General features: G+C 36.2%; 4 protein-coding genes across 9 annotated transcripts; 2 read left to right on the top strand and 2 right to left on the bottom strand.

Moving 5' to 3' along the window:
• The first annotated feature begins 327 nt into the window (after positions 1 to 327).
• Positions 328 to 6,234, top strand: LOC111804892 (tagatose-6-phosphate ketose/aldose isomerase, putative (Mog1/PsbP/DUF1795-like photosystem II reaction center PsbP family protein)). 5 transcript variants are annotated; one of them, XM_023689707.2, is made up of 8 exons: positions 330 to 688; positions 2,156 to 2,235; positions 2,315 to 2,375; positions 2,736 to 2,793; positions 2,892 to 2,949; positions 4,117 to 4,189; positions 5,289 to 5,413; positions 6,091 to 6,234. In XM_023689707.2, the coding sequence occupies exons 1-7, from the start codon at positions 365 to 367 to the stop codon at positions 5,379 to 5,381; spliced, it is 747 nt and encodes a 248-aa protein (XP_023545475.1). In that variant the 5' UTR covers positions 330 to 364; the 3' UTR covers positions 5,382 to 5,413; positions 6,091 to 6,234. The 5 variants fall into 5 exon arrangements, 3 of the variants coding, with proteins under 3 accessions (XP_086984244.1, XP_023545475.1, XP_023545474.1); XM_023689706.2 differs by having other exon boundaries at positions 6,083 to 6,234; XR_015422834.1 differs by lacking the exon at positions 4,117 to 4,189 and having other exon boundaries at positions 328 to 688.
• A 612-nt stretch (positions 6,235 to 6,846) lies between these two features.
• Positions 6,847 to 10,664, bottom strand: LOC111804890 (GDSL esterase/lipase At1g54790). The gene is made up of 5 exons (XM_023689701.2): positions 10,257 to 10,664; positions 9,381 to 9,584; positions 8,086 to 8,255; positions 7,289 to 7,559; positions 6,847 to 7,201 (listed from the first exon to the last, which is right to left on the bottom strand). The coding sequence occupies exons 1-5, from the start codon at positions 10,504 to 10,506 to the stop codon at positions 6,933 to 6,935; spliced, it is 1,164 nt and encodes a 387-aa protein (XP_023545469.2). The 5' UTR covers positions 10,507 to 10,664; the 3' UTR covers positions 6,847 to 6,932.
• Positions 10,665 to 12,410: 1,746 nt separating this feature from the next.
• LOC111804891 (GDSL esterase/lipase At1g54790) lies at positions 12,411 to 16,767 on the bottom strand. Its single transcript, XM_023689702.2, has 5 exons — positions 16,285 to 16,767; positions 15,194 to 15,394; positions 14,192 to 14,355; positions 12,989 to 13,259; positions 12,411 to 12,899 (listed from the first exon to the last, which is right to left on the bottom strand). The coding sequence occupies exons 1-5, from the start codon at positions 16,532 to 16,534 to the stop codon at positions 12,631 to 12,633; spliced, it is 1,155 nt and encodes a 384-aa protein (XP_023545470.2). The 5' UTR covers positions 16,535 to 16,767; the 3' UTR covers positions 12,411 to 12,630.
• Positions 16,768 to 18,314: 1,547 nt separating this feature from the next.
• LOC111786604 (S-adenosyl-L-methionine-dependent methyltransferases superfamily protein) lies at positions 18,315 to 23,239 on the top strand. 2 transcript variants are annotated; one of them, XM_087128115.1, is made up of 10 exons: positions 18,315 to 18,511; positions 18,718 to 18,787; positions 18,988 to 19,122; positions 19,228 to 19,291; positions 19,394 to 19,473; positions 20,645 to 20,728; positions 21,214 to 21,270; positions 21,366 to 21,491; positions 22,542 to 22,612; positions 22,727 to 23,239. In XM_087128115.1, exons 1-10 carry the CDS (start codon positions 18,408 to 18,410, stop codon positions 23,103 to 23,105), a joined length of 1,170 nt encoding a protein of 389 aa, XP_086984241.1. In that variant the 5' UTR covers positions 18,315 to 18,407; the 3' UTR covers positions 23,106 to 23,239. The 2 variants fall into 2 exon arrangements, with proteins under 2 accessions (XP_086984241.1, XP_086984242.1); XM_087128116.1 differs by having other exon boundaries at positions 21,214 to 21,274; positions 21,370 to 21,491.
• Positions 23,240 to 23,727: the final 488 nt, after the last annotated feature.

The raw sequence follows: 23,727 nt of genomic DNA, 5'->3' as shown, positions 1-23,727 counted from the left end.
CAGGATCCCCTAAAAGTAGACTATTTTCATACAACCAAAAGAGTATGAGCATTTGAAAACGTTCCCTTTTCCATTCGATTATACTTTATCATCAACTGGATTTCTCTGTACATGTCAATATTACTCGAGATCAACGTCTATAGGCTCGATATCTACTAAAAAAAGAGAGAACTCATTTCCGACATCCTAAGTTTGTAGACCAGATTGTTGCTTAGCTCCTAAAAAAGCTAAAAGATTAAGCCAATTGTGTGTAACTTGTAAGTGGATAGAGTTTTAAAGTATTATGAAGCCATCCTCGTTGTAATTTTAAATAAAATAAATCAGCTTTATCTACATTGGATATGAAAGCTATCCTAATTTCCTTATGGCCCTTCTTCTTTCTTTATGCCTCCACCCTCCAAACCTTCAGCAAAACCCCACCGCCGCCGTCCCCCACCCGACCACCGTCGGATTTCACGAGCCTACATCGCTGAATTCCAATTCCAAGAGACATTTCATCCTCAAAACAGCTTCACTCTGTCTAATTTCATTGATTCCAAAATGCCCAGTTGCCCAATCTTCCCAAATTTCGCCTACTTCGAAACAAGGCCTTCCTGGCCTTGCAAATACAAAGTCTTGGTTTCAGTTTTATGGTGATGGGTTCTCCATTCGTGTGCCGCCTCAGTTTGAAGACCTCACGGAGCCTGAGGTATGAACAAAATACCTCACTGATTTCTGTTTGTTTAATCGTGGTGTTGTGTGTGTTACCTCTGCTTCCACCAATATGAATAGTTTAAGGTTATTTACGCTTCATATTTGTTTGGAAACACACATGTTTAGTTGCTGTTAATGTCAATGGCATTAAGCAGAAGGCTCCAGCTTCAGGGCTTTGAGAATACCCCTTAATGTTTTGATTGGGAATTCTAACCTCAAGCTTTAGAATTATTATTGGCGTTGCTAGGTGGGGTTGAGAGACAGAGTCAGATTTTGGGGTTCTTCGATTGTGAGATCCTAGAATGGTTGGAGAAGAGAACGAAACATTTCTTATAATAGTGTGGAAACCTCTCCATAGCAGACGCGTTTTAAAACCTTGAGGGGAAACCCGACGGAAAAGCCCAAAGAGGAAAATATCCGCTAGTGGTGGGCTTGGTACTGGGCGGTGTGCCAGTGAGGACGTTGGTCCCTAAGGGGGTGGATTGTGAGATTCCACATCAGTTGGAGAGGAGAACGAAGTATTCCTTATAAGGGTGTGGAAACCTCTCCCTAGCATACGTGTTTTAAAACCTTGAGGGGAAACCTAAAGGGAAAGTCAAAAAGGACAATATCTACTAGCGGTGGGCTTGGTAGCGGGTGGTGTACCAGTGAGGACGTTGGTCCCCAAGGAGGGTGGACTGTGAGATTCCACATCGGTTGGAGAGGAGAATGAAGCATTTCTTATAAGGGTGTAGAAACCTCTCCATAGTAGATGCGTTTTAAAACCTTAAGAGGAAACCTGAAGGGAAAGCCCAAAGAGGACAATACTGGTATATGGACAACTGTGTGGACCGATGGGCTTAATCTGCTAGCGGTGTGCCAATGGGGATGTTGGGCCCCAAGGGGGGTGGATTGTGAGATCCCACATCGATTGGAGAGGAGAACGAAGCAATACTTATAAGGGTGTAGAAACCTCATCCTAGCAAACGCGTTATAAACCTCGAGGGGAAACCTAAAGGGAAAACCCAAATAGGACAATATCTGCTAGTGGTGGGCTTGGGACCGGGCAGTGTGCCAGCAAGGACGTTGGGCCCTTAAGAGAGGTGGATTGTGAGATCCCAAATCGGTTGGAGAGGAGAACGAAACATTCCTTATAAGGGTGTAGAAACCTCTCCCTAACAGACACGTTTTAAAACCTCGAGGGGAAACTCGAAGGGAAAGCCCAAAAAGGACAATATCTCCAGCGGTGGGCTTGGGTTGAATTTTTTCTTGATTTTATTAGTGTATTCCACACAAGAGCTTGATGTGATCTTCATGTAAAGAAACAACAGCTACTAATTAGACTATATCTTTGTTCAACTCCTCTCCTACCTTTAGGCATTCTTATAACCATTCCCTTATGCTCGGTAGCTGTGGCCTTTTCTTGTACTTGTAAAAGGCTTATCATTTGCAGCTCGCTAAGTTATGTGCTTGGGGCTTGTAGGATTTCAATGCTGGACTATCTCTTTATGGAGATAAGGTAAAAACGAAAACGTTCGCAGCTCGGTTTGGATCTCCTGATGGGTAATGATATTTCTCTTCGTTCATATTGTTTGCTTTATGTATTTGGCTTATATTCATTCTGCTTTGTTCGTTAACACAGCTCTGAAGTTCTAAGCGTTGTCACTCGTCCAACGAATCAACTTAAGATCACCTTTCTAGAGGTAGCACAATGATGGCTGTGAAGTTTTCATTTGGTAATTCTAAAGAGCATCAATTTCTTACTAAACAGTTCATATCTAGCAAACCGTTTCTAAGCTCGGTGGCTCTTTCGTACTAAGAAGCTCTACCTAGAGAAAATCTCCATCAAATCTTAAACTGTTAAGTCATGTTTTGGAGCTTTTAAGCCCAAGATTGTTTGCTTACTGTTAACTCTGAGCTTCCCAAAGAGGTTTTTGAAGTTTCTAGTCACGAACTTCGATAAAAAAGATTCTGTTTTAGTTCTACGTACGTGCTTATTGAGTTATGTTCGTGTTTTATGGATAACGGTTTTAGGAGCTTCCGTTTTTTCTTGCGAAAAACAGGCGAAAGATATAACTGATATAGGTTCCTTGAGGGAGGCTGCAAAAATCTTTGTTCCAGGTACACATTTTGTGTTCAATATGCTAAGTAACTTTTTTGTGGTCATTTGGCTGCACATTTCATTCTAGCTATTGGGTTTGGTGTTCTTACAATGATAGGTGGTGCAACGTTGTTTTCGGCCCGAACGTTTAAAATTAAGGACGATGAAGGTTTCAGGTAACTATGCTACCAAGGCGTCCTTAGCTAGTTAGATTTATTTTTATCTTTTCGAGCTTTGATTAAGATCAATGAAACAATGGAATTGCATAATACAAAATGAAGAAAAGGCCACTTTAGCAAAAGCTTGTAGAAAGAAAGTCGACTCGAGATTACGAAAATGGTTGTGGTTGTTGAGAAGAAGAGGCAAAGGCTAGTTATAGAAATCCTTAGAAATCAAAACTCTAGAAAGGAAGGAACCTAACCATAGAGCATGCCTCTCAAAGGGCTCACGAGCTATCTAAAGTGCGGATCGATTGTTCCACAAAATAGGTAGGAAGTGTCGGTACACCAAAGAGTCCATCATTGAGCGATAGATTGAATGAGTTCAAGCTATGGTAGCCATGTACCGGAGGTTTATTGTAAATACCCAGATCCACCGCTAGCAGATATTGTCCTCTTTGGGCTTTCCCTTTCAGGCTTTAAAACGCGTCTGCTAAGGGAAGATTTCCACACTCTTATAACGGGTGGTTTGTTCTCCTGTCCAACCAATGTGGGACATCACAATCCACCCCCCTTCGGGGCCCAGCGTCTTCGCTGGCACTCTTTTCTTCCTCCAATCGATGTGGAACCGCCCCCAAATCCACCTCCCTTTGGGGCCCAGCGTCCTTACTAGCACACAGCCTCGGGGAACAGCGAGAAGGCTGGCACATCGTCCGGTGTCTGGCTCTGATACCATTTGTAACGACCCAGATCCACCGCTAGCAGATATTGTTCTCTTTGGGCTTTCCCTTTCGGGCTCGCCCTCAAGGCTTTAAAACGCATCTGCTAGGGGAAGGTTTCCACACCTTTTTAAATGGTGGTTTGTTCTCCTCCCCAACCAATGTGGGACATCACATTTATATTTTACGAGTTTTCTTGGCAACCAAGTATGATAAGGTTAGACAACCGTCTTAAGGTTTAGATGGAATGAGTTCAAGCTATCGTAGCCATGTACCTGCGGTTTATATTCTACGAGTTTTCTTGGCAACCAAGTATGATAGGGTTAGACAGTTGTTGAAGTTAGTGGATCCTAACTCACACTCAAGAACATAAACAATGCTATGAAATAATAATCTAGATCTAGTCTTCTTTGCCTATATAAGCTTTCATATTTCCATTTGATTACCTCTGTTTCGTTAAATTCAGGACGTATTACTTCTACGAGTTTGGGAAGAACGAAGAACACGTCGCGTTAGTAGCAACTGTTAATAGTGGACAGGTTTGTGATATACAATTTACCTTACATACTAAACTTCTTACTCTGATGAAGACGTGAGTTTGAGCCCTTTGACTTGCTTTATGACATTTGGATGAAGTTGTAAAATGGTAGAACTTGTATGAATAAGAGTTGATTCAAAGTTAAATTGTTCATGCCAGTAAATTCTTATTAATTGGTATGTGAATATGGCAAACATAACTTTAAAATTTTGAGTTCTGTCTGGCTATGAGATTCCATATCGGTTGGAGAGGGAACAGAGCACTTTTTATAAGAGTGTGGAAACCTCCCCCTAGAAGACGTGTTTTAAAACCTTGAGGGAAGCCCAGAAGGAAAAGCCCAAAGAGGACAATATCGGCTAGTGGTGGGCTTGGGCTATTACAAATGGTATCAGAACCAGAGACCGAACGGTGTGCCAATGAGGACGTTGGGCTCCCAAAGGGGGTGGATTGTGAGATCCCACATCGATTGGAGAGAGGAACAAAGCATTTCTTATAAGGGTGTGGAAACCTCTCTCTAGAAGACGCGTTTTAAAACCTTGAGGGGAAGCCCAGAAGGGAAATCCCAAAGAGGACAATATCGGCTAGTGGTGGGCTTGGGCTATTACAAATGGTATCAGAGCCAGATGCCGAGTGGTGTGCCAGCGAGGACGATGGGCTCCCAAGGGGGTGGATTGTGAGATTCCACATCGGTTGGAGAGGGGAAAGAAGCATTTCTTATAAAGGTGTGGAAACCTCTCCATAGAAAATGCGTTTTAAAACCTTGAAGGGAAGCCCAGAAGGGAAAGCTCAAAGAGACAATATCTGCTAGTGGTGAGCTTGGGCTGTTACAAATGGTATCAGAGCCAGACGCCGAGCGGTGTGCCAGTGAGAACGCTGTGCTTCCAAGGGGGGTGGATTGTGAGATCTCATATCGGTTGGAGAGGAGAACGAACCACTCCTTATAAGGGTGTGGAAACCTCTCCTCATTTTAAAACCTTGAGGGGAAGCCCAGAAGAAAAAACTCAAAGAGTACAATATCTGCTAGCGGTGGACTTGGGCTTGGGCTTGGACTGTTACAAACTCATCCAATTTGTCTTGACATAGCGTCTTCTTTGTCGTAGGCGTTTGTTGCCGGAGCAACCGCACCATTGTCCAAATGGGATGAAGATGGCATAAAACTCCGTTCTGCTGCTATATCTCTAACCGTACTATAATCAATTGCTGATCAAGTTATTTTCATTAGCTTGTGAGTACTCCTCAAAACTTTACTCTCATGAATTGAATATCATATAAAATCTCGAATAAATTATAAATTTATATCGTGAACTTTGAATATTATGCCTATTTAATCCGTAAACTTCAAAAAAAAAACATATGATTTATGTTTCTTAACTCTTGATGATGCTCGTATTTAGCTGCTAAATTAATACCGTTAACGACATGCTCGTAACATTAATATTGATTGAGTTGACATGATATGCTGAACTAAATTATCGTAGTGTTCAATATCTAGAGAATATAATCGAACCTAAAGTCTTCGTTACGGTGAGCATGAAGTGAACTATTTTATGATCACTAGGCCTTAATGAACTTCATTTTAACATCACTCGACCTTTTTGTAACTATGATCTTAGTTTGATTAGGTTGGATTGGAACACTTTCTTCGGTCATTTCTTTCCATGAAAACACGGTTTCTTACTAAACGAACATACGTTTAAGATCCTATTGTTGCTGTCGTATGAACTATAGTTTGCTCTTCCCTATGCAAATATTGAGCTCATTTGAAATGCTCGGCTTGCTCTAAAGATTGTTCGAACCTAACTTGTGAGAATTGTTTGATTCTGTTTGATTGTTGTCAAACTTGAACCCAAGATTATTACGTGTTGAAAATGATCGTTTTTTCTCTTTTGATAAGGTATATAGAGATGTCCACGGGATGGAGAGTGGAGACCGGGATGCTTTCCTTGTCTCTGTCCACGCCTCTTGTTTTAAACCTCATTTTCATGAAATTCTCTATTTATGTAACAGTTCAAGCTCATTGCTAGAAGATATTGTTCACTTTGGCCCGTTACGTGTCTCCGTAAGCCTCAGTGTTTTAAAATACGTCTACTAGAGAGAGATTTCTACACCCTTATAAGGAATGTTTCATTCCCCTCTCCAATCCACCTCCCTTGGGGGTCTAGGGTCCTTGCTGGCACACCGCCTAGTGTCTAGCTCTAATGTCATTTGTAACAGTCTAAGCTCATGGCTAGTAGATATTGTTCTTACAATCCACCTACCTCCCTTGAGGACTCAACGTTCTCGCTGGCACAATGTCCTGTGTCTAACTCTATAACAGTTCAAGTCTATTGCTAACAAATTGTAACGGCCCAAGCCCACTGCCAGTAGATATTGTCCTCTTTGGGTTTTTCCTTTCGGGCTTCCTCTCAATGTTTTTAAAAGGGGAAGGTTTCCACACCCTTATAAAGATTGTTTTGTTCTCCTCCCCAACTAATGTGGGACATCACATAGATATTGTTCGCTTTGGCTCGTTGCGTATCACTGTCAATCTCACGGTTTTAAAATGCACATATTAAAGAGAGGTTCCCACACTCTTATGAATGTTTCATTCTCCTCTCCAACCGATATGAGGTCTCACAATATTTTTTAAAATATTGAAAAGCCTCACTATTTTTATTAATGAATTATTTGATTCCATGTCTAAACATAAGATCCATTGTTCATAGCCATTATCAGATCTTAGTTGTGTAATGAATGCAAGGCCACTAGAACTTGAACTCTAGAGGTAAAGCCAATTTGTTGTCGAAGGGTGGATCGGAATATTTTCCGGTGAGTATTTGTGACGACACAAACTGATTCGCAGCTTCTGAGTAATGAATTCCATCCCAATTGATATACTTCGAGCTATTGTCGCACCCTTTTCCCGTGACTGTCGTCCCATTCAACGTCTTCGTCTGTCCACAGCCGATATCCCGGTCGTAGTTTAGAGGTGGACCTCCGTAGCCACAGCAAGCCATGATAGGTTGTTCAAACCCTGCCATACAACAATGCTGCAAGTCATCAAGATTTTACAGGATTAACCGAGACTATATATAGACAGAAGTAGAGCAAGATGGGTGACCGAGCCGTGAATAATTGGCGATGAGATTGGATTTTATCGAGTAGATATCGATGTATGTGACCGTGCCATCGGTGTATTGGCCCTGCAGTTTCTTACAGAGAGCATGAAGCTGTAGATTGAAGAGCTTGGCAGCTTGGTTGTGTGACGTGACGCATCCAAATTCATCGAGCTTTGATGGGTCGGTTCCAAATTTAGCAACGTTCTGAGCTAAGCATCCTAGGGGACCTGTGTTGTGTATCCAAAAATTCCTGGCCCCTTCATTGTACAGTTGCTGAAAAATAGGCATAGCGAAGGGACGATCGAGCAACAAGTTAAAAAATACTCTTAAGCTTTCAAAAGTTTCTTTATTGTTAGTTTTGAATGAAAATCGTTAATATTTCGTTTAAAAAATATTATTGAATTTTCCCGAGTGTTTTCAACTTTCAAAATTACATTTATACCCTTTCAAGTTTTTTATTCGTATCTTTAATATACGGACAGAACCGATAGTATCATGTATTAAAAATAACTATAAATTTTCAAGAGTAGCATTAATATTTTTAATTTTTTTTAAAAAAGTTAAAAATAGTTTTACCCTCGCTAGGTTAAAGTAGACGAGAGAAAGAAAATCAGACAAAGAGATGATCCATACGACGTTGAAAAATGGTTAACAATATTAATGTTACATCTGATAGTTCATTAGTATTTTTGAAACGTAGTACTCAGTCCATATAGCAATAGTAAGAGTATTTTAAAAAACGTCAAGTATTAACGATTTTCATCCAAAACTAACTATAGGAAGAAACCATTGGTCTAACCTGAATTCCGTTCTCAAACTCGGCTAAAATGGTTGGTATCGAGGCAAGAATTTGATCGAGGGTTTTGGAGTAAAATGCACCAGCAAGATCATTTTGACCAATATCGAACATGTATAGCCCCTTTTGGAAGTAATCTTCATCTGGTATGTATTTATCAAACTTCTTACCACCTATACAAAGCAACACAAACCGTCTCGGGATGTTCGTAAAAACTCGATAACTCGAAAATTCCAATTATTCCAAATCAATTCTTTCGGGTTGAATTGGGTTATGAACTTATTTGAGTTGGATTAGGTTCCAATAAATAAAAATATTATAGATTAGATTAGTTCATACACTATACTAAAATCAGACTATGTTAAACTGAACCACTCGAATTTACTGTGAATTTAAAAAAAAAAACTGCTTACTATCCTATTAGACGTGTAGATATATTTATTTTATCTTGATTTTTATTTAATTTCATAATTATTTTATTATTATTATTTATTCTTCAACCCTCTCCAAAATAACTTTTTAACTATTTGGAATATTATTTTTCAAAATATATATTAAAATTGAGTTGCTAATCTTAATTAAATATTTGATAATAAATAAATAAATATTTTAGGAACTAACATTTTATTTTTATTAAAAATAAAATTTTGAATAAATAATTCAAACAACCGAGCCAATCCAGCCAAAAAATAAAATTGGGATAAAATTGGATTCATCTTACTTAAATATCTAAAAATAAATAAATAAATATTTTACAACTAATATTTTATTTTTATTAAAAAAATTAAATAAATGGCTCGAACAATTTAAATCAACCCAACCCAAAATTTTATAGTTAGGCTAGATTCAACCCCACCCAAAAATTTTATAATCTAATTGGGTTTATCTTAATTAAATATTTAAAATAAATAAATAGGGTTCTAATTAACATCTTAAAATTTAAATTCTGAACTATCGAAATCAACTCAACCTAACTCAAAAAGATTTATGATTAGTCTGTATTGAGTTAAATTCATTATTCAATAACAGTTATTTGGATAACTCGAACCATAACAATTATGTAAACATTTATGTTAGACGAACACAACTCTCCACAATGGTATGATATTGTCCACTTTGAGCATAAGCTCTCATGGCTTTGCTTTGGGCTTCCCCAAAAGGCCTCATACCAATGGAGTTAGCATTTCTCACTTATAAACCCATGATCATTCCCTAAATTAGTCGATGTGGGGACTTCCATCATCCAACAATTTAAACTTGATCGAACTCAAACAAGGGTAGAACGATAGCAAAATTACCTTTGACGGCTCGAAGCTCAAGAACTCTCGCTTTGAAATGGAGAAACTGATTCAACTGAACCCCAAGGGAAAAAGGGGAGACAGCCGTAGCAGCTGCCGGAAGAATAGTGGACCCTGCCGCTGCATAATTGCACCCCTTCCGAAAACTTGGCGCGCCAACCGAATCCAGATACGGATTCAAGTACGGCATATCCATCGCATCCACTGCACCAAAAACACATCCCAACAACATCCAACCCAAGCTTACCATTAGTATATGGACGACATCGTAAATAGACGTTTCAACTCTTTTAAAAGTAATATTAATATCCTTAATTTTATAAAAAAAATAAAAATTAAAAAGTCGTTATTACAGTTAGTATATAGACGAAAACTATCACTCCAAAATTTCTTATTCTTTTTTCTCGCATTTTAAATATTATCTTAATTTTCTTCTTTCGTTTCTCGATCTATCCATATCGATGTATGGACAGATATTTAAATTTGTCTAAAACAAAAAATTATCATGAAATAGGTAAAAATAAAATTTTAAATTTTATATACTTCCCTTTGGAGCCAATGTACTCGCTAGCATATATTAGACGAACACGACTCTCCACGATGGTATGATAGTGTCAACTTTGAGCATAAACTCTCGTGGCTTTGCTTTGTGCTTCCCAAAAGTCCTCATCACAAGGGAGAGTGTTTTCGATTATAAAAACATGATCATTCCCTAAATTAACCATCGTTCAAGCCCACTAATAATAGATATTATCTATTTTGGTTCGTTATTTATCCTTGTCAGTCTCATAATTTTAAAACAAATCTACTAAAGAGAGATTTCTCCATTAACTATTTATTATAAAAGCGAAGAGTATGGAGTGGAAGAAAATTTACTGAGAAAATCAACGATGAGGCGGCCATTGCAGAACCTTCCAGTGGAAGGAGTTTTGAAGTAATTTTGTCCGTAAGGCAAACTCAGGCTAAATCCCTTGCCGGCGACGAGATCGCCGGTGTCGGAGTTCGAATCGCCGAAGTTGAAGACTGCCGGATAATCGAATACAGCCGAACTTCCGATCCGGAAAATCGTCGAACACATTGCGAGGAACAGAGGAATCGCGAAGGATTTTGTTAGAGAAATCGCCATGGCCGATTGTTCAGAAATGATTTCAGTTTCCCGATGATGAAAGATCGTTATTCCGGTGGGATTATTATATCGGCGGAGAAAGAACGTTAGGGTTTAATTCAAGGGAAGGCAATATGAAAGGTTGAAGCTAAGCTTTCCCTTAGAGCCTCAATTCACACACTAACTCCCAATATATTTTTTGAATGGAAAATGGCTGTTTTAAGCCACCAAAATTAATTCAATTGGATTAAAAATTAATTTTTAACCTTTTATTTTTTTAATAATTTACCGAAAATTAGATTTACATTTATTGGTATTTGGATAATTTTTTTTTTTTTTTTTTTTGTAATAATTTAATTTTTTTTTTTTGTTTCATTTCTATAGTTTTTAGGGTTTTTCTTTAATTATTTTTTTATTTTTAAGATGTTTGTCACACTTCATCACAAAAGTCGATGACTAATTTAAACGAGGGAAAACGTCACAACCCTACTAACAAGAGATTATATTGTGGTTAGTAGGGTTGGTTAGTAGGGTTGTGACCCTATGTCTAGAAAAAGGTGACACCATCCATCGGACCACGTGAGAACCAATAAAAATAATTGTCATGACACCGAATATGGGTGTTCATGGGTTGGGCTGAGGCAAATCCCGTGATGTCCCACATTGGTTGGAGAGGAGAACAAACCACCATTTACAAGGGTCTGGAAACCTTCCCGTAGCAGACGTGTTTTAAAACCTTGAGGGGAAGCCCAAAAAAGACATCGTTACAATCCCAGTTGTTCAAGTTTCAAACAACTCTTATTAAATAATAAACCCCAATTTTCAAGTTGTTCCGTTTATTTAAAATTATGTTTTTAATAAAAATAAAATGCAAAAATATATTTTTATTTAAATTGACAACAAATTCAAAGGTTAATCTAGAGAAACTTATAAACCAATCTAACTTATAATTTTTTTATTTATTTGAATTCGACCTCGTCTCAATAAGGTCATAATTCAACCCAAACTATACGAGTTAGGTTGGGTTGATCGAGTTCTCGGGTCATCAATTTTTTGAATCTCCTACCGACTCGAGATTAATTGTAAAACTAACCATTGACTTTTAAAATTATAATTAATGTCTTATTTACCCGATTGATAAGTCAGATTTCTTTAATCCTATCTTATAAAATTTCAAAAAAAAAAAAGGGATTATTTTGCAATTAAGCAAAAGGGGTAAAAAATTATTTAAAGGAAATTTTGTTTTTACTTTAATTTTAAAAAGTTTAAAATGGAAGTAAAAGAAAAAATTATTAATTTGAAAATATTATATGGGATATTTATAAAATATTTTTCTAATTTGAGAGAATTTTATTGGGTGGAAATTTGCTAAATTAATACGTCAATATTTGGTAAGCTGAACCTGTATGATTTGAATTTGATTATGAATTTATTTCGATTGGATTGTGTTCAAATAAATGAAAATTTGTTGAATTAAATTGGTTCGGTATTCTCCTAAATTTAAATTGAATTTAATTAAACTCACTCGAATTGATTTTTAAAAAATACATTTTTTTTATTTAATTTCATAATTATTTTTTTAATTATTTAAAACGGAGTCGTGAATTTTAATTATATAGTACTTTACTTTTATTAAAAATAAAAATTTGACAAAATAAATGGGTTAATTTACAAAGTTAATCTTTTTCTTTATTTTTTATAAAACTGAAAATTTTAATTTAATTTGATAAATATTTAATAATTAATAATTAATAATAGTTCATTAAAATAAAATATTTGTATTAAATAACATATACAAATAAAATCAGTCTATATTCTTCTCATATTATTTTAAACTTTTTTAATTGATGCAATTCTATTTTAGTAAGTAATTATTTGTTAATGTTAAATAAAAATTATTATATCACTATTATAAAATAATAATAAATTTTAACCATATAATATAATTTTATATCATGTCGAGTATGTCATTTAAATTGTTCATACATAGATTATTACATTATCATCGAATATTTTCTATTATAACCGTCCTCATTGAAGCTGCCACAGTGACGGGATCATAGTTTCGAATCGACAATTGAGTTATTGTTACCATATAAACATACACGAACTGTGTTATAAAAGATGTGAGATAAAAATTAGGATTTAGAACTTGAGAAAGAAAGGCCTTTTGTGATCCAACGAGAAGGGTGGATCAGAATATTTTCCGGTGAGTATTTGAGATGAAACATACTCGTTTGCAGCCTCGGTGTAATGAGTTCCATCCCAGTTGACATACTTCGAGCTATCGTTGCACCCTTTTGCCGTGACGACCTTCCCGTCTAACGTCTTCGTTAGCCCACAAGTGATTCGATTGTCGTAGTTGAGCGGAGGACCTCCATAGCCACAGCAAGTCATAATAGGTTGTTCAAAACCTACCACAATTGTAAAAAGTAGTGATTGAGTTATGACGCGAACACGTTTTTATTGTAAGTCATTTCAAATCGATCTTAAATCGGCTGACCTAGTTGGGAATAATTTGCGACGAGATTGAATTTTATCGCGTAGATGTCGACGTATGTAACGGTGGCATCGGCATATTGGCTTTGTAACGTTTTACAAAGAGCATGGAGCTGTGAATTAAAGAGGTTTGCAGCTTGGTTGTGTGAAATGAGGCATCCAAATTCATCGAGCTTTGATGCGTCAGTGCCAAAAGTAGCAATATTTTGAGCCAAGCACCCTAGAGGACCCGTGTTGTGAATCCAAAAATGTCTCGCCCCATTCTCGTACAGTCTCTGAAAAATAAGCGAGTTTTTAGTGTCACACAATCACTTCATGACTTTTAAAAAAATACGATTATGATAATTAGTATTCGGGTCGAGTTGGCTCCTAGAGGTGGAATCAGTAAATATATAAACAACCAAACGGGCAAGTCTTATGTTGACTGATTGACTGAGATCAAAAGGCATATGCTCTATTTGCAAGAAGTTATTGACAATGTTTGATATTTACAATCTCGTTGGGATGAGATTGCACCAAAGCTAATAAGATTGATGCAATAACTGGTGTAACAGCCAAACGGACAAGTCCCACATTTTGGCTCGTTACATATCACCTCACCCTCATGGTTTTAAAACACGTCTACTAGGGAGAAGTTTTCACATCTTTATAAGGAGTGGTTCGTTCCCCTCTCCAACTGATATAGAATCTCACAATTGATTGCCTAGATAGAATGACTGTCAAAGAGCTGATGTTTAAGGTTGAGTTATTAAAAGACAAAGCCATACGATTCAACAGCTTCGAGCGTGGGATAGCTCGACAAGCTTGGCTACCCACATGAAGGAGCATGTCAAAAGTTTAAACAACTCCCCGTAACCGATAGTTAAGATGATTTTAGACCTTTCTTAAGATGTTGTCAAAGTCGAGGTGGCAGAGGAGAACCAAACCCTAAAAGAGGGTATAGTCCAATACAACATAGAAGCCTAAACCCTTCTGTAAAGTTCGAGATGTCAAGACTCGAGAACTTCATCTTCAACTTCAAAAAGTACTTTTGACGTACTAATACAATGACAAAAGAAAACCCTAAAATTAATCACTCGCAAACCTAAACATAACTCAACGATTTTGGGTCGTGTATGCTTGTCAGAAGTACAAATCTAATCCTCTTTTGAACGTAAAAATTATTCAAATTTAACTAGAAAGAAGGTAATATTGATTGAGAATGAACCTGAAGGCCAGTCTGAAAATCAGTTAAAATGGTGGGTATTGCTTGATCCAGAGGAGTTTTGGAGTAAAATGCAGCAGTAAGGTCATTCTGACCTATATCAAACATGTAAACCCCCTTCTTGAACGACTTTTCTACCGGTAGCAACTTGTTCACTTTTTTATTACCTGAAGCATAAACAATATTTTTAAACATTCTCGAGTAGATATTGTCCTATTTAGACTTTTTTTTTTTTTTTTTTTTTTTATAGTTTTTTCTCAACGTTTTTAAAACGCATCTATAGTAAGATGAGATGCGACGTTGTATTGAGAGACTCTAGCCTGAGTAGAGCCAAGGTCGAACCGAATGACTTGGCATAGCGTAGAGGCAAGTCGGATGTGTCGCAGACGATTGAACATGCACACGTAGGCGGCGTGTACGGTCGAACAAGCTTGGATTCCGCACAAGCGATGTTCGATGAGCGAAGAAAAACCTCGCTTAAGGTCCGACGAAGCCACGAAGTCAAGGCGAAAAATATATATGGGGCTTAATTCCCCTCAAGGCTAGTCCTGAGCGTGTCAAGATCATGACGACGCACTGTAATAAATGTAGGACCGTGACAGTTGGTATCAAGAGAGGTTTTCACACTCTTGTAAAAAATGCTTCGTTCTCCTCCCCCAACCGATGTGGGATCTGACACGAATTATGCTCAAACCGACGTGTTTCTTATACCCATTTCTCTTTTTTTTTTTTTAATTCTTTTTTAATCAAAATTCAAAAAAAAAAAAAAAATTAAATCATGAATTATCAAGTATTTACTCAAAAACTTTATTACCCGTAAAAATAGTGTTTATAAGCTTAGTTTTAAAAGTCAAATGATTGTGAAAGGAGACTATAAGGAGTGTTCGACTTATTTGACGTTTTAGGCACAATAATGAGGTATCGTGAATCATGAAAATCGTCGTTTTCTTCGTAAGATCAACGTTTCATATTTTTCAAAATGAAAATGATATCGAAATGTTATACCTTTGGCTCGAAGCCGAAGAACCCTATCTTTGAAATGGAGGAACTGGTTGAGCTGAACCCCAAAGGCAAAGGGGCTAATAGATGCAGCAGTTGCAGGAAGAACAGTGGAACCACCAGCCGCGTAATTGCACCCTTTTCTGAAACTTGGCCTCCCCACCGACTCCAAATACGCCCTCAAATGTGGCTTCCCCGTTGCTTCCACTGACACCCAAGTAGAAAAATCCGTTAAAAAAGATGGAATATTGTAACGTTTGAAAAAAAATTAGATAATCAAAATTTTAAGGGTATTTTCGTAATTAAACCTAACACAATTACGGTCGAATATGAGTCAAAGCTAAAAAAATTAAACGTTCAACCTCGAAGATAGTAATATTGAGTACAGAATGTAACGACTAAAGCTTATCGCTACCCGATATTGTCCTTTTTAAGCTTTTACTCTCGAGCTTCCCTAAAAAAATGATTCGTTCTCCTCCCCAACCGATACGAGATCTCACACAGAAGTAACTAAGTACTCATAATCCCTTGTTCCCACTCTAGAACATGTGTAAATACTCTAATTGTTTTAATGACGTGATATATTTTAAATATTTAATATTTATTAGCCTCTGTTTGGTTGTTAAAGTGAACATAACTCGATGATAATTGTTTTAAGGTTTGAATGTTCAAATTTTCATATTTTCACTTCTCGTAATAAAAAAAATTAAGATATTTTTTAATGTGTATTTAGAAATTGATTTCTAGTTTAAAATGTGTTCGGTGAACTAAAAGTGTGTTCGATAATTAAATTACGAGATATTTTATGCTATGAAATTAGTATAATCAAATTCTCATGTTCTATATTAATTTAATAAATTTTTTTATTAATATAAAATTAAAAATTTTAAAATGTTAAGGCGAAAATGATTTGGGAATATTTAGATAATAATTTATTATTTAAAAAATGACGAAAATGATTTTTTTTTTTTACAAAAAAAAAAAAAAAAAAAAAAAAAAATTAAAAGTAAAAACAGATAAAAGTTCAAAGCATTGAAGAAAAACGGATTGAAACAGAAACTGGAATAGTAAAATTGATGAACAGTCGAGAAGTTTACTGAGAAAATCAACGATGAGGCGGCCATTGCAGAACCTTCCAGACGAGGGGCTCTGGAAGTAAGTTTCTCCATAAGGCAGGGGGAGGCGGAATCCCTTGCCGGCGAGAAGCTCGCCGGTATCGGAGTTCGAGTCGCCGAAATTGAACACCGCCGGATAATGAAAAACACTGGAACTTCCACAGCGGCAAATCGTCGAACACATTGAGATCATCAGCGGAATGGCGAAGAATTTGGTGAGAGAAATCGCCATGGCGGATCCAGATTCAGAAGCAGAGTTCCGATGATGAAAAAATCTGGAATCCGGCGGGATTTTATTGGCGGAGAGAAAGGCTTAGGGTTTAATTCAAGAGAAGGCAATATGAATGATTGAAGCAAAGCTTTCTCTTCCCCTAAATTTAACTTTCATCCATCGCCAAAAATTTGCAGAGAAGTCCAATCGAAAATGGCGGTTTTAACGCAGAGCAAAAAAATTAAAAAAAAATAAAAAAAAAAAATTGAAAATTTCTTCTTATTTGCAATTTAGTCCCTTTACTTTCTATAATTCATTATGGTGCGGAAAAGTAATTTTTTTAAATGGAATTATAAATTTATTTAAGTTTATATTTATTTAGATTCTTAAAAAAAATATATTATATGTAAAAAAGGTTCTTATATTTTTTAAATTTTATATCCGATAGATATTCGATTTATTCAATATTTTTAAATAATTCACAGATCGTAACTACACAAAATTTTTTATTTTATGTTTAATAAATCGATTCATTTTAAAAAATTCAAGTAAGCTAAAATACAAAATTAAAATTTTATAAACTTATTAGATATTTTTTAAGTCAAATGATTGGTCGGGTATACATTTAAAAATTTTAAAATTCATAGGCTAAATTTTTAATTTTTTTTAAAAAAATTAGAGTATAATATTTGAAATTATTAAAGGTACTATAAAAATAAAATTTTAAAAATTATTGGTACTAACTTAAAATAAAAATTTATTTTCAAGGAAAAAAAAGGCACATTTTGCAAGCAAAATGGTTGTTCAAAATTCCCTTACAAGGGGCAATTTCTTTTTCTTTCATTTTCATAAATGGGAAAAATTGTTTTTCTTCAATTTAAAGGTCTTAAAAAGGAAGAGAAAAAAAATAATTGTGAAAAATATTACCAGTGAAAATAAATTAATTTTCTAATTTCAGACTCGTGTAGATTTAAATTAGATACTATATTAATGTGTTTTGGATAAAGTTTATATACCAATTTAAGTTTATATTATAGACAATATATCATTTTCGGTCTTAATAATTTTAACAATGTAATTATGATATTTATTCTGGAAAAAAAATACTATTTATCGAGTTCCGTCAGGGAAGAAAATATCGATGAAAGGGAAGGAGCTTGACCTGATGATAAAAATTTTAATTTATCAGTAATTTGTAAATATGATAAATTAGAATTAAAAAAAAAAATTGGTGATACAAGAAACCTGATTAAGCCAACTTAATCTATACGGTTTGGATTGAATTATCAATTTATTTAGCTGAGTTCAAATAAATAATAACTTTAGGTCTAAAATAATGCTTTCGTATATATATAATTTAATATTAAAAAATAAATAAATTGAGCGGGAACCACTCAAAACTAACTTAAATAAAAATTTGAATAAATAAATAAAGACGGTTTGGATTGAAAAAAAAATACAATTCAAATAATTGAATTGATTCTAAGTAATTTAACTTGCATGGTCGAGATTTTGCATGAAATTTGTTAGATAAATGAGGTCGGGGATAGGTAATATATTCCTCCTCCCCACCCATATAAAGGTGTGTGCGTATGTATGTATGTATGTCATGTTGTTGATAATGTTTAAACAAATTTTTTTTTAAGGGTGGAAAATTATCTTTTAATATTAAAATTTAAAATTTAAAATTATGTTAGTAAAATATTATATTATAAAAATTACCGGGTCGACCCGCTCCAGCCGTTCAAACCCGGTTCAACTAAAAAAAATAAAAAACTTTTCCGTACCTGAATTTGCTTGGATTTGGCCCATTTCTCTATTCTCGCTACTTTCCAGTTTCCATTGCGATTTGATCGCTACGGCGCGCACTGTCTGTACAATCCGACCACCAACCATGGCGGAGGAGCTCGGCATCGACGTCTCTGTTCCTCCTAGCTTCCATCTCATCTCTGCTTTCCTCGCCATGGAGCCAGCTGATTCTTTACTTTGCATAGCCAGGTACCACTCTAATACCCCCACTTAACTTCAGCTGAAATGCTCTCATTCTAACGCGCTTTCTATCTCTGTGCCCATTTTATTGGAGTTTTATATCATTTACCGAATGGATTACACGTTTCTTCTCGATCCCTTTATTTGCGTTTCTCATAATGGAGGTGGATAATGTGTTTTTTTTTTTTTTTTTTTTTTTTTTTTGTCTCTTTTAGGGAATTGGGTGGCGGATTAGTGACCGAGACAGTGCAGAGGTTCATTTGGGATCATTGCATTAGCAAAGCTGTTGAGATTCTAAGCCATTTGATCTCCATTTGATTGTTTTAATTGAATTCAATATAAATTCTCTGCTTGCTTATTAGTTCACTTAGGATTTAAATTTTGTTGGTTCCCTGGAGAGTAACAGAATGTAGATGTTATTGGCATTTGTTGAACAGGATTGATATTTGAGTTTACTTATTTCTCTGTTTCCTACTTTTTGTCAGCAAGAAATCAACCATTTTCATGTACCATATCTGAAGAATTTTATGAAAAAACTGATATCTGAAGTTGAATCAAGTCAAGTTGAAGTGTTAGATGAGTTCTATGAATTGTATGCTCATTACATGGTTTCATGGAAGGTAAGCTGCTGAAGAAGGAAAAACTATAACATTGATTCATTTGCACATTAGACTCCCTTGGCTATTTTTCCTTTCTCTTGAATGATAAGAGTTCTTGTTTGATAGGATGAGAATCTGGGCAAAGAAAGTGCAACAATCTCCAAATTTGTTTCTTTTCTTTTTCCACATGGCAAGTATTTTCTTCGTTTTTGTTCTATCGCACGACTGAAGTAGTCAATAATTTGGTTTTGCTTCCTTGCTAACAAATATTGAATTAAATTGGTTCGTTTAGGTTCTTCGAGTTGCCAAAAGTTAAGGAAATTTGTGGTGCCACTACAATGCTCTCTCAATATGCTTGCAGGTGATACAGGGAATGCTTCACACTCACAACTTTGTTTAAGTTATCTTATGTTCATCATCATGTGTTAGCACAATAATTTGTGGAAGATTTTGATCTTTAGAGTTTCTGGTTATTGTTCATCTGATTTACATTTTTCTCTTTGAGCGTTGTGTTCATATATCGATATACTTGGAACATTGTTTTACCATCTGGATTGATGTGCATTTGCTTGAAGTTAACTGCTAAACATAATAGATTTTATGCATTTATTCTCTGTTAGAGCTGATATTCAGATTTCCATCTTTATTGTTCTCGGGTATTGCCCAAGTGATGAGACTTTTGTTCTTTCATTCTTCTTAATGAGTGGTTCCTCTCTTTATATAAAGAAAGTACATTGTTGGTTAAAGTCTTATTGTTTGTGAGATCCCACATCAGTTGGAGAGGAGAACAAAACATTCTTTATACGGGTGTGGAAACCTCTCCCTAGCAGACGCTTTTTGAAAACCTTGAGAGGAAGTCCGAAAAGGAAAGCTTAAAGAGGACAATATCTGCTAGCAGTGGGCTTGGACTGTTACAAATGATATCAGAGCCAAACATCGGACAATGTGCCAGCAAAGAGGCTGAGCCTGTGGACATGAGGCGCTGTGCCAACAAGGACATTGGGGCTCGAAGGAGGGAGGGTTGGGGTATCCCACATCGATTGGAGAAGGGAACAAGTGCCAACGAGGACACTGGGTTCTGAAGGGAGTGGATTGTGAAATCCCACATCGGTTTGGGAGGAGAATGAAGTATTCTTTATAAGGGTGTGAAAACTTCTCCTTAGTAGACGTGTTTTAAAAACTTTGAGGGGAAGCCCGAAAGGGAAAGCCCAAAGAGGATAATATCGGCTTGCGGTGGACTTGGGTTGTTACATTTTTAGTCCCTGAACTTTCAGGTGGTTTTATTTTGGCCTCTAAACTTTCAAAATGTGTCGGTGGAATCTCAATTTTAGGAATCTAATTTTAGTCCCTAAAATTGAGATTCCACCTTTATTAGTCCGGGGTATTCCCCCTTTTTTTATTACTGATGAGCTTTTGTTCTTTCATTCTTCTTAATGAAAGTGGTTCTTATTTTATAAAAGAAGAAAAAGAAAGAGAGTAAGTATTTAAGTTAAAATAATCTTGCAAAGTTGTTTCAAGTCTGTAGATCTTTGTGTGATACAGGTGTTCAATTTGGCCTTCGAGTCTATACCTTTCGGAATTGATACTCTCGTTTCCAGACATTTTCTCAACAAGAAAATGCTTTGAGGTAAAGTTGTACATGTAGTCCTGCCTTAAATCTAGTCCAAAAACTCCTTACTTTTGCAATCTGAATCGTTGTATACCTCGATGGTCGGTCACTATACTCAAATATTTTGCTTATTATTCCGATCATACGTTGTTAGGAGGAACATACCCTTTTGATGATCTAAGCCTTTTCATCTTTATCTACTTAATTTTTTTTGTTGATAAAAAGAAATAAGAGACGAGTACTATCTAAGCCTGCGCGTTTACACTGGCTATTCTGTGTAAGATCAGGTGATGTTTGGCTCACAGTTTTAGTAAGTTTGAGTTCATGAAATCTGGGATTAGGAGAGTTTATGAATTGTTTAAGCTAATGAGTATAAAAGATTAGTTTCATAATTTGGAATATGTAACCTAATGACTTTAACTTCGGTTACACAAACCTAACCTTTGATCTGAATGCCTTGGAAGATTTCCATAATTTTCTAGCTATGTTTTACATGAAAGCAGGTTGGTTCGGGTGTGGGTTTGGTTGGAATCTGCCTTGCTCGCGTCAAAACGTCATCGGTAAGTTGCTGGAAAACCTTGAAAGCTTGCATTGTTCCCATCAATGGAGACTTTTCAACTTTACCACAAACTTGACAACCTTGTGTTTTAAACAGATAGTGTTGAGTGATGGTGACCCGTCAACATTAGCAAATATGAAGGTTAATTTAGGGTTGAATGGGTTGTGCTGCCTCAGCTCTGCAACTGCTACACCAGAAAGAACTAAAGAGGATCTTCAAACTGTAAGGGCACAATTATCAGGAATTTCTACATGTTTTTAGCTATCTGTTGACCTCAATCTCTGCATGCTTACAATTGAAATGGAAGCAAAATGTTTGAAAGTTATTGCGCTTCTGTACGTCTTCCTGCTTTTAAGACCATTCTTAAGCTTTTTCCTCCCTTCCTTTGATTGAGATCCCACGTCGGTTGGAGAGGGGAACGAAACATTCCTTATAAGGGTGTGGAAACCTCTCCCTAATAGACGCGTTTTAAAATCGTGAGGTTGACTGCGATACGTAATGGGCCAAAGCGGACAATATCTACTAGTGGTGGGTATGAGCTGTTACAAATGGTATCAGAGCTAGACACTGGGCGGTGTGCCTGCGAGGACGTTGGGCTCCCAAGGAGGGTGGATTCTGAGATCCCACGTCGGTTGGGGAGGGGAATGAAACATTCCTTATAAGGGTGTGAAAACCTCTCTCTAATAGACGCATTTTTAAAACCGTGAGGCTGACAGTGATGCGTAACGGGCCAAAGCGGACAATATCCACTAGCGGTGGGCATGAGCTGTTACAAATAGTATCAGAGTCAGATATCGGGCGGTGTGCTAGCGAGGACGCTGGGCTCCGAAAGGGGGTGAATTGTGAGACCCCGCATCAGTTGGAAAGACGAACAAAACATTCCTTATAAGGGTGTGGAAACCTCTCCCTAATAGACGCTTTTTATAGCCGTGAGACTGACAGTGATACATAATGAGCAAAAGCGGACAATATCTACTAATAGTGGGCATGTGCCGTTACAAATGGTATCAGAGCCAGACACTGGGCAATGTGCTAGCGAGGATGTTGTCTCCCAAGGGGGATGGATTGTGAGATCCTACATCGGTTGGAGAGGGGAACGAAACATTCCTTATAAGGGTTTTAAAACCATGAGACTGATGGTGATACGTAACGGGCTAAATCAGACAATATCTATTAGCGGTGGACATGGGCTCTTACTAACTTATTATAAAGTTTGTTTAATGTATGAGACTTTCATGTATCAGTTTATAATGAGAAATATATGAATCTCAGGTGGAATGCATGCATCTGCCATGGGAATCAGCATCTGAAAGTGAACTCGAAGCTTTTGCACCAGATATTGTGTGAGTTTCTACTTTATGATTTGATATAACTTTCTTTTTGTACAAGCTCTCCTTGTAATATAGACCATGACTCTTCTGCTTAGAAATGAAATGTGAACAATCCTCGTTATGTAGGTTAGGCGCAGATGTAATATACGATCCAGTTTGTCTCCCGCACCTTGTTCGTGTCCTTTCCATTCTTCTGCGCCCAAAGCAAACTCATAGTTCCACACACTCTTTCCCGGGGAGTGAACATGTCGATGATGCAAATCACGGAAACGATGTAGACAATGGAAGCCATGGACACAAAGCTTGTAGAAGCGAACGGCCGGTGGCATATATTGCTTCCGTAATTCGCAATATCGACACGTTTAATCATTTTCTGGGTATCGTAGAACAGTCTAATCTGAGTATATGTGATATAACTGATGAACTAAAACCCATGAACTTGCTACCTTACATGTACTCTTATAATAGATCAAGTATTAGATTGTTTACTCTGAAATTCAAGTAGCTTTCTTCGTTAAATTCATCAAACATTGTTCTAAATGATTATTGTAAAAGAAACAATAGTGGGAATTATAGTTTGAACTTTACAGATTGATTTAGTTCCATGATTAAAGTTCACTGATAGTTGTAAGTGTTCAATATTCTGCTTTATTGATTAATAAAACATCGTAAATTTTGTACTTTGTCTCAAAAATACGTTGAAAACTTTAATTTTTTTTAATAATACCTTTAGTTTATAAAGAAAGTTTAAGAAATACTCGGATGGTAAGTTGGCAAAATAAAGATGAAAGAATGTCTTAATTGGAACTGCAAACCCAAGCTGAGTGGGTTAAAGTATGTTTGAGCCTAGAACGGGGTGACCCGATATTTGATAGTCAAGACCATAACCCAACTCTTGTTCAAAATAATGTTTGAGCCTAGATCGGGGTTGGACCGAACTTGAGCCAGACTTGGTTAGCTCATGAGTACTAATGATTTAATTAAATTTATAGAATTTATGTTATTTTTTTTATATTATAAAATTTTATTTAATATTTCATTTATAAATTAAAAAAAAAAAGACCTTTTATTACTAACTTAAAAGCAATGATATATAAATTAGAAATTTATTTAAAAGTTTAATTTTA

The sequence above is a fragment of the Cucurbita pepo genome, chromosome 11 (assembly GCF_057944985.1).
Source record: "Cucurbita pepo subsp. pepo isolate OVF chromosome 11, ASM5794498v1, whole genome shotgun sequence".
Lineage (NCBI taxonomy): Eukaryota > Viridiplantae > Streptophyta > Magnoliopsida > Cucurbitales > Cucurbitaceae > Cucurbita > Cucurbita pepo.
The sequence above is the reverse complement of the archived record's forward strand: the minus strand, read 5'-3'. Positions and strand labels throughout refer to the sequence as shown.

What these genes read in the sequence shown, in the direction of transcription:
- LOC111804892 (XM_023689707.2), top strand. Translation starts at nt 365, where the DNA reads ATGGCCCTTCTTCTTTCTTTATGCCTCCACCCTCCAAACCTTCAGCAA. An exon ending in CGGTTTGGATCTCCTGATGG is followed by an intron (nt 2,236 to 2,314) that starts GTAATGATATTT and finishes TCGTTAACACAG; the next exon opens with CTCTGAAGTTCTAAGCGTTG. An exon ending in TTAAGATCACCTTTCTAGAG is followed by an intron (nt 2,376 to 2,735) that starts GTAGCACAATGA and finishes TGCGAAAAACAG; the next exon opens with GCGAAAGATATAACTGATAT.
- LOC111804890 (XM_023689701.2), bottom strand. Translation starts at nt 10,506, where the DNA reads ATGGCGATTTCTCTAACAAAATCCTTCGCGATTCCTCTGTTCCTCGCA. An exon ending in CCTCATCGTTGATTTTCTCA is followed by an intron (nt 9,585 to 10,256) that starts GTAAATTTTCTT and finishes TTTTTGGTGCAG; the next exon opens with TGGATGCGATGGATATGCCG. An exon ending in TGAGCTTCGAGCCGTCAAAG is followed by an intron (nt 8,256 to 9,380) that starts GTAATTTTGCTA and finishes TGCTTTGTATAG; the next exon opens with GTGGTAAGAAGTTTGATAAA.
- LOC111804891 (XM_023689702.2), bottom strand. Translation starts at nt 16,534, where the DNA reads ATGGCGATTTCTCTCACCAAATTCTTCGCCATTCCGCTGATGATCTCA. An exon ending in CCTCATCGTTGATTTTCTCA is followed by an intron (nt 15,395 to 16,284) that starts GTAAACTTCTCG and finishes CTTGGGTGTCAG; the next exon opens with TGGAAGCAACGGGGAAGCCA. An exon ending in TCTTCGGCTTCGAGCCAAAG is followed by an intron (nt 14,356 to 15,193) that starts GTATAACATTTC and finishes TTTATGCTTCAG; the next exon opens with GTAATAAAAAAGTGAACAAG.
- LOC111786604 (XM_087128115.1), top strand. Translation starts at nt 18,408, where the DNA reads ATGGCGGAGGAGCTCGGCATCGACGTCTCTGTTCCTCCTAGCTTCCAT. An exon ending in ATCATTGCATTAGCAAAGCT is followed by an intron (nt 18,788 to 18,987) that starts GTTGAGATTCTA and finishes ACTTTTTGTCAG; the next exon opens with CAAGAAATCAACCATTTTCA. An exon ending in GCTTTTGCACCAGATATTGT is followed by an intron (nt 22,613 to 22,726) that starts GTGAGTTTCTAC and finishes CTCGTTATGTAG; the next exon opens with GTTAGGCGCAGATGTAATAT.